Consider the following 8642-nt stretch of genomic DNA (forward strand, 5'->3'; position numbering starts at 1 on the left):
AAGGTACAATCAGAGATAAACCCCCACACGCACACACACGCGCAGCTCTTTTCACGCCTTTGCTCTACAAACATATTAAAATATATAAAAATTTATTTGCTTCTCATCGAAATTCCCTTATAAAGATAAGCGATTTCAACGTCATCGGTGGCGTGATCGCACCTACAATCAGCAAAAGAGTTAAAAAAATAAAAATTAAACAGAAAGATAAATAATAGACACAATTACTCATTCATAAAAAAATGCTATATTAACAATATTTTTGTATATACAATAAAAATTACAAATACAATACATCTGAGCGTTAATAGAAAATATATATACAAACATTTAGTAATAATAATAGCAATAATAATAATAATAAAAAACAAACATAGCAGAAGAGTAAAAACGGTGTAGATACGTATGTATAAGTATATATGTTTTTGTTGTAAAAGCGACAATAATGAATAGGAAAGTTCACTGAAGCGGCACAAACGAGCTTTGCACTGGTCATTCGACTTATAAAGCTAACATAAATTCTTTTGCGGGCGCAACTGCTTCGGTTCATTCAACACACACAAACAATGCGCACGGAGGCCGCTTATGGTATGCAAACGTGCCGCACGCACTTAAGTATGCGCGCATGTATACGATATCGGGCCGAAGTGCTAACTGATAAGCACAAAGTTGTGTGACACTCAAGCGCTTCCTGTCACCTCAATCACAAGCAACGCTCGACGCTCAGATAGATGTCGCTATTATTCGACAACAACAAAAATTTCCGATCGAATTCGATGTTGTCGACAGTCTTTTCGCAAATCTCCACACGATGTGTGTGCAGAAAATGTATGAGGCCGAGTTTGATCTGCACCTGCGCTATGGCCATGCCAATGCAGTTATGCGGACCAGCTCCAAAGGGCAGATACGACATGGGCATGTGCAGTGTGCGGTTCTCTGGCGAGAAGCGTTCCGGATCGAAGCGCGCCGGATCGGGCCAATACTGCTTACGGTGAGTAAAATGAAGACATATTATAATAAAAAATTAAAAATTGTAAGCAACGAACACGCGCGCTCACCTGTGGATCATGGTGTATCGCTAAATTCGATATGTAAACGGGCATGCCGCGACGCACAAAACAGTCCGCGTACGGGCGCAACGCGACGAAACGCTTCTTATTGATCGGCGTGCATTCGCGCTCCAAAATCGGCACATTCGGATACTTGCGCAGCGTCTCATCCACCACCATCGCCAGGTAACGCATACCCTGCACCTTGTCATAAGTAATAGCTGGCGCTTGCGCATCATCCAGCATCTGGCGTATTTCGGCGCGTAGACGCGCCTGCAACAACGGCTGCTTAGCCAGCTCATACAATGCAAACGTCATGGTCATGGCACAGCTTTCGATGCCCGTCAGTTCGAACATGGCCGCCTGCGCGACCAAATAGTCTTGTTGGTGCGTGAAATGCGTGTGATCCTGATTGAGCGCCGCCTCCATTTTCAACGTCAGCAGCATTTCGACGAGATCATTACGTAGTATGCCATTGCGTTCGCGCTCCTCAATCACCTGCAACACGGTGCGACGTAAAAAGTCTGCATGTGTCGGTGGCAAGAGATGGCGCCGCAATAGCGATACGAATTTGGGCAGGAAGAAGATGACACACAAATCGATGACGCGCGTATAGGTGAGCGTATACACTTCGCTACAATTACTGCCCAGCTCCGTCTGCTTGTTGCGCAAACTATATGAGCGCAGGCCGAACGCTATGCTGGCGATCAGATCGGTATTGTAGAGATCGCAAATCTCTTTGACATTCACCACAGCGTTGCGGCGCTGATTGCCGTTGGCAGTAAGACGCTGCAGATAGGACTCGAGATCACAGCCAACCTGTGTTAACAAGGCAGGTGTAACAAATAAAGAAACAAATAAAATTACACGTTGGTAAGCTAAGGGTGCTGGGCAAATACAGTTGGTTGAACAAGTGAAAGTACCTCCTCCATGAGTGCAAACATCTGCTTGATCTTACCGCTGGTGAATGCCGGCGAAAGCCGCGTTCTTATCTCACGCCATTCGGGATTGCGCACGAAGAACAAACTGTTCGCCGCGAGCTTGTCCACACGCTTGTCACATTTGGAGAAGCGCATCGAGAAGCTGACGAAGTCCTCCACTAAAATGGTGCGCACCAAATTGAGATCGCGTATCAGCAGCGCTGGCTGGTGGAACAAGTAGATGCCCACCACCGGCTCATCTTTGAATTGTGCGTCGAAGTAGTAATCGCGCAGCAGCAAAGGAAATGAAGTCTGCAGCCACAGCACGTCTTTCAAATTGCCCAGCAGATGTACGGGCTGCACGAACTTAACGCGTCTCCGCTGCCAGTAAACATATGTACGTCGCGACCAAACGAGCACAGCTGTCAGCACAGTGACGAACACGAGCAGCACGGTAGTGGAGTCCACCATTGTTCAAGCACGCAAAGTTCTATGACAACGCGGGCGATATACACGAGCAACGCTTGACCTTATGTTCAATATATTTAATACTAAAATTAATTACTATTTATACTTTATAACAAAATGCTAGGCGTGTGCAAGCACTTGTTTAAGTTGATAAACGTCTTTATATGCGCGTTTATTGTATTTGTTTGTCTGTGCGGTTGAATGCACTCTTCGTGTTTTGTTTGTAAAAACAAAGCAAACAACACCACGCCACGCCACAACATAAAAGCGCAACGAGAACAACGCGTACCGGCGTTATCAAAACAAAGTAAACGACTGCCTGCATGCTCTTTGGCGAATTTGTGTCGAAGCTCTGCCGACGCTCCAGAACAGGCCCCATTTTCGACGTCTCAGCTCATATTCGCGTAGGCAGCGACGTGGCCAAGCAGAACGCGGAGTGATTCAGTGCGAAGCGTTGAGCGCGCGCTTTATTTTTTGCTCATAATTTAATGCTCTCCAAACGCAAACAAGATAGACTGCTGCTAAGGCAGCACCCTACAATCGGTCTAGTAGCTTTATTGTGATCTTAAGTGAAATTAAGACGGTGGTCAACTTTATAACGATATTTTATAGCCTGTAATATTTGGATTTAAATAATATTTATTTAAATTTAATTATTATAATTTGTTAACTAATTTTTTTAATTTTCATAAATGATAAAGATTTAGAATTTTTGAGTTGAATTCCAAAAGTTTTAAATAGAAAAAAAAAATTATTTTGTATACAAAAAGAAAAAAAGAATAAAATCAACTTTTTTTTAATTTTGAAAATTGTATAATTTTTAAGAAATTTCCAGTCAAATGTTTATTTAAAAAAACATAATAAAATCAAAAGTAAAAAATTTTCAAAAAGAAAAATTTCCCAAAAAAAACCAAAAATTTATAAAACTTAAAGAAACCGTAATCAAAAAAAAAGTTAATGATTTTAGAATTGTTTTTGTGTATAAATTAAAAAATGTCTACAAATAAAAGAATTTCAAACATTGAAACAAAATTTAAAATAATTCGATCTATCTAAATTTTTGTGGTAGACTAAGCAAAAAAATTTAAAAAAAAAAAATGAAAATTTTAAAAACATTTCAAATTATTATCTATATACATTTTTTTGAGAGTAAAAAATAAATTAATAAAAAATTTTCAATAATAAAAAAATTTCAAAATGCATCTTCTGTAGATTTTTTTAGTGTAAAAACAACTAAAAACTTTCAAAAATAAAATGAGTACAAAAATTAAAAAAAAATTTAAATTCATTTTTTATTCCTAAATTTTTTTTTATTTAACTTTCAACATTTCAGTTCAACTCTAAACTAATTATAGTATTTAGGGTATGGTTTGTGCGACTTTCACTCATCCATGGCAGTGTGCAGCCATATCTTTTATCTGCTTGTGCTCTCCCACATGCCACTTGTTTTGCTTATACTCAACATTTATTCAGCGATAAGCGCTTAGGTAATGCCGCTTACTGTACATAGATGGCCTTGGAGTAAGATTCGACTCAAAATTATTTTAAGATTGAAATATTATATTAATAAAAAAAAAAATTATTTACGAAACTCTTGCAAAACATTTATTGCTTTTAAAACTCTAATTTCTCAGTGCAAATTACAAAATAATAGTTTTTTTTTAAATTTTTTTTCAATTAATAAAAATATTATAAAATTAAAATTTCAAATTAAAATATAAAAATTTTTTCGTTTCAAAATTTCTGAATTCAAGTCACAAATTTCGAAAATTATTATTTTGTAATTTTTATATGATTTAATCTTTTTTTATTTTTAATATTATATTTAGTGTAGTGGCAACTCTAAAAAAATCTTTGAGTAGGCAAATATTTTGAATAAAATAGAAATGGATTTATGAAATTAATTGCTTAAACACAATAATTTATCGAAGATATAAGCACCAACCAATCGCAATCGTGCGTTGGGCATAATTTTCAATCAAAACAATAAGGAAACGAAAAGTAATTGCCCGAGAACTTCGTTCATTAATATTTGTTTTTATACAAACATGTGATTTATCGATCAGCAAGGCATTGAGCAAAATTCCAATTTTCATATTCATATTAATATGCAGATGTGGCCACATAGTCTCCTTTCTTTCATATAGAATTTTTTTTCAAATACTCTAGTGAATAATTACCGAAGCCAGTGGGCCTCCTAGTGACAGTCATTAAGTGAATAGCAATAAAATCGCTCATACACGAGCACCAGCACCACCACGAACGCTCTGCGTAAACAAACGTGAGCTGAGAGCGTTCCAAAGTTCAATTTGAACTCACGAAAAAAGCATTTTGACGTATGTCCATATGTAAATACTAGTGTGGACGCTAGTAAAATATATGATCGCTTTGCGGTTTCTGCTGTCACAACGTGCTGAAACAGCTATAAATACATCCATACACAGATACCTATAAACATATATATGGTATACGTAAAAAGCTTCGGTAGAGATGTGCGAAGAGAGCGAGAACCGGTTTTTTCATACGATTCACAATGGCAATAGACTCGTGGTACTTTGAAACTATTAATACATATGCCAGTACTAACTTAAGTACTTAAGCACTTATGCCATGGTTTTCAAGTGCTATTATTTTCAACTTATAATGCTGAAACAGCAAGAAAGCTCAATATATCATTTTTTACAACTGATTTTTATTATGCCTACTTATTTTCGCAGTTAATATAGTTAATCGTTTATCAAATCCGTTTACGATTAATTATTAACTAATAAATCTTTGTAGCGGCAACTGCCAGTAGCGCCTTATCTCTACGACTCTGACACTTGTGGTATTTCCATTCTCTGGCCGATGACGTGTTCCTGAGCGATAGGCGCTCTATGTGAGTATGTACATATACCACTTATGTATGTATGTATGTAGTACGTGTGTACGTTTGGCTTCTTTTAATTTCTGTCGACTCATCGTTTGCTCTAAATTTCTACAAGCTCGCAGTTTCTATGTTATTCTTTGCCAACAAGTGAAAACTGGGTGCGGCAATGCCCAAAATGAGATGCCCTACACGATAATGCACATATAAATAATGTATTAGTTGAGAGTAATCAATGTGAGTATTTATTATGCATAATTTTTATATTCTTGCAACATGTTGCTACAGAGTATAATAATTTTGTTCACCTAACGATAGTTTGTATCATGTAAATTTAATCGAGTTAGATATGGAGTTATATATGTATATATATAAAAATGATCAGGATGACGAGACGAGTTGAAATTCGGGTGACTGTCTGTCCGTCCGTCTGTCCATGCAAACGATAACTTGAGTAAAATTTAAGATATCGTGATGAAACTTAGTACACATTTCCATTGGCACCTAAGGGAGGTTGAAATAGCAAAACTGTAATTTGGTACAGGAGATTGCAGTAGTCAGGGACATCTGTGAGTTAAAAACTTTTTAAACGTGGGCGTGGCTCCGCACACTAAATGGTTTAATATACATACATCTCTTTCAAACCGTTTAAAATATAACAATAAAACTTGCTGAGAAGAAATCATTTTATTCCTCTTCCTGTGAAAATGGATAAAATCGGTTACTAACCACGCCCACTCCCATATATACATATAACAGTTATGATGAAAACTACTAAAAGTGCGATAACCCTGAATAAATGAGCCGCAAGCATTCAATTTCACAACCAGCATGATGAGAAGGGTTTTATAGGATCTGGCATGAAAATTGGACAAGGGACGTGGCACCGCTCACATTAAGTGAAATCATATATCTCAGGAACTACTCGACCGATTTCAACCAAATTTGGTGTGTGAGGTATTTAAACATTCCTATTAGACATTCGAAAAATGGGCGAAATCAGATGACAACCACGCCTAATTCCTATATAACAAACCTTTAAATTCCGTCTTCTTTCACTTTATATTATACAAATAAAACATCAATTAAGTTATCAGAACACATTTTTGCACAAATAGTGTCCTCAAGATATTTCATCTTACGTCCAAAAACTGTCGAAATCGCACTATAACTTGTGCCAAAAATGGGTAAAAGCAATTCAACACTTAGCCCTTAGCACCCATATATCTAATATAAATATTTTCGAACTTCCTTTTTACTTTATACCGCATCTGTCGATGAATATGTAAGAAATCTTGATGAAATTCAGAAATAATCGTTTTCTAATAACTGTGTATGCTCTTTCCTTAAATGAATGAAATCACGGCGATACTTTCCTTAGTTTGATATAAAGTTTTGCCAAAACCTGAAAGTGTTCCTGCGCCTTTGTTACTTGCAAGTTACTATTCGAAATCTTCGGTTACACCCGAACTTAGCACTTCCTTACTTATTTAAATTTCTCTTTAGTAATTTTAATTATTTTTAAGAAATCTAATATTTTTAGCCTAAATGTAGGCAACATAAAACAATGGAAGCTACAAAAAAGCTCAAAAAATGTAATAAGGAAAAATAATGTTTTTTATGGAGTTACTAGTCAACTTAAATGTCTTCAGCGTAGCAAAATATAGCCATGAAAAAAAATTAAATATTAGTAAAATTAGAGTTATTAACAAATAAAAATGTAAACAATCAATTTAGTAAGCACAGTGTTGCCACCGATTTAAATTAAAAGTTGTTAAATGCAACGAAAAATTTAATATAAGTTGGTTGCAAGGACGAAAGGCGAATTCACTAAGAGGAGCTAGGGAAGTATTGAACGATTCTGCCCATTTTTGACGCACAGACTTTATAGGTTTACGCTTAATGGAGTTTTGTGGGCGTAGCAGTGGTCCGACTACGCCCATCTATGAACTCGTGCTTTCTTTTTCGCCAAGAAATCCTTACACCAAGTTTCATTACGATATCTAAATTTTTACTAAATTTATAGCTTGCACGAACGGACGTACAGACAGTCACCCGAATTTCAACTCGTCTCGTCATCCTGATCATTTATATATATATATATATAAAACCATATATAACTCGATTAGTTATGTTATAGTATGTGTTAAAAATATTAGTATGTGACAAAAAAAACCGTTAACTGTAACAACATGTTGCAAAAGTATAAAAAGATTATTACCAACAGGCATATTCTTTAAATTTATTAATGAATTTTAGAATTTATTTGAAAATTATTTAAAAAAGATTTTGAAAACTTTTTTGAAAATTTCAATTATTTTGAAAATCCAAAACTATTTTATATCAAAACCGATTATGCTCTTCAGAGTTATATAAGTTATATAAATTTTAGCGCATTCCTGCATACAAATGCACAAATTCCAAAATTCTAACCCGTTTTCTTAAAATACTTATATGTGTGTATGTATATGTGCGTGTCTATTTTGAGCACAGCTAATTAGTTAAATAGCATTTGCTGCCGCCAAACACGTTTCAAGCTAAAATGCAAGAATAAAACATTGCTATTAATTTTTTTGTTTAGCGCACTGAAAGAAGTGGAAAAAAATTGGACCACCAACGCAACCGGTCAAGTTCGGCTGGCTTTGTGCGACTTTATGTTCGGTTCTCCACAACAAAGGCCGTTTTTCTCTGGTTTTAGCGGACTTATTGATGTAAAGTGCCAACGCAATTAATACGAGCGACGAAACACACATACACACATATGTATATGCATAGAGTGAGGAAAATAATATATGCAAGTGTGTTGCAAGTGCAAGGCAAGGTGTATCGTATATCGTTATGTTTGTACGAGTTTGACGTAAAAGGACAAACATCACACCCATGCGAAGTCGACGAAAAGCAACACAAAGCCTACAAAACCAAATGGGCAAACACTAGCAAAGAATATTTTTATATGTATTTGTGTGTGTGTGTGTTTATATTAGCTAGTAATGCCAGCAAAAGCAGCCAACCCAGAAAGGATTGTTCGGTGCAACAAAAGACCAGTGCTCTTATTGTTGTTGTTGTTTTTGTGTGTCCGCTGCACTGACCGAATTCTCGGAAATGCTCGGGAAATTCAGCACCGGCCACAATAAACCCGTTCGCATTGCTGTTTTGTTGTTTTTTATTAGGCCGCGAAAAACCAACATCACCGCAAACGGCAGCACCATTAAAAGGGGTTTGCAGCGAACGTATCCGAACACACAAACAAAAACACAAATACACATACATATAATGGAAGAGTTGTTGCTTTTCTGTGTGTAAATATTATGGTCACATGGACGAGCGGAAAGCGGATGC

At 36.3% G+C, this 8642-nt stretch overlaps 1 protein-coding gene across 1 annotated transcript; it reads right to left on the reverse strand.

Annotated features, from left to right (window-relative positions):
* Window positions 1–224: 224 nt before the first annotated feature.
* Window positions 225–2767, reverse strand: Cyp6v1 (Cytochrome P450 6v1). Its single transcript, XM_014240636.3, has 3 exons — window positions 1973–2767; window positions 1059–1868; window positions 225–982 (listed from the first exon to the last, which is right to left on the reverse strand). The coding sequence occupies exons 1-3, from the start codon at window positions 2438–2440 to the stop codon at window positions 704–706; spliced, it is 1557 nt and encodes a 518-aa protein (XP_014096111.2). The 5' UTR covers window positions 2441–2767; the 3' UTR covers window positions 225–703.
* Between the last annotated feature and the right edge of the window lie 5875 nt (window positions 2768–8642).

The sequence above is a fragment of the Bactrocera oleae genome, chromosome 5 (assembly GCF_042242935.1).
Source record: "Bactrocera oleae isolate idBacOlea1 chromosome 5, idBacOlea1, whole genome shotgun sequence".
In the NCBI taxonomy this organism is placed as follows: Eukaryota; Metazoa; Arthropoda; class Insecta; order Diptera; family Tephritidae; genus Bactrocera; species Bactrocera oleae.

Coding starts and splice junctions, on each gene's coding strand:
- Cyp6v1 (XM_014240636.3), bottom strand. CDS start 2,440: ATGGTGGACTCCACTACCGTGCTGCTCGTGTTCGTCACTGTGCTGACA. Junction 1,869..1,972: donor TGTTTGCACTCATGGAGGAG/GTACTTTCACTT, acceptor TTGTTAACACAG/GTTGGCTGTGATCTCGAGTC. Junction 983..1,058: donor CGATACACCATGATCCACAG/GTGAGCGCGCGT, acceptor CACCGTAAGCAG/TATTGGCCCGATCCGGCGCG.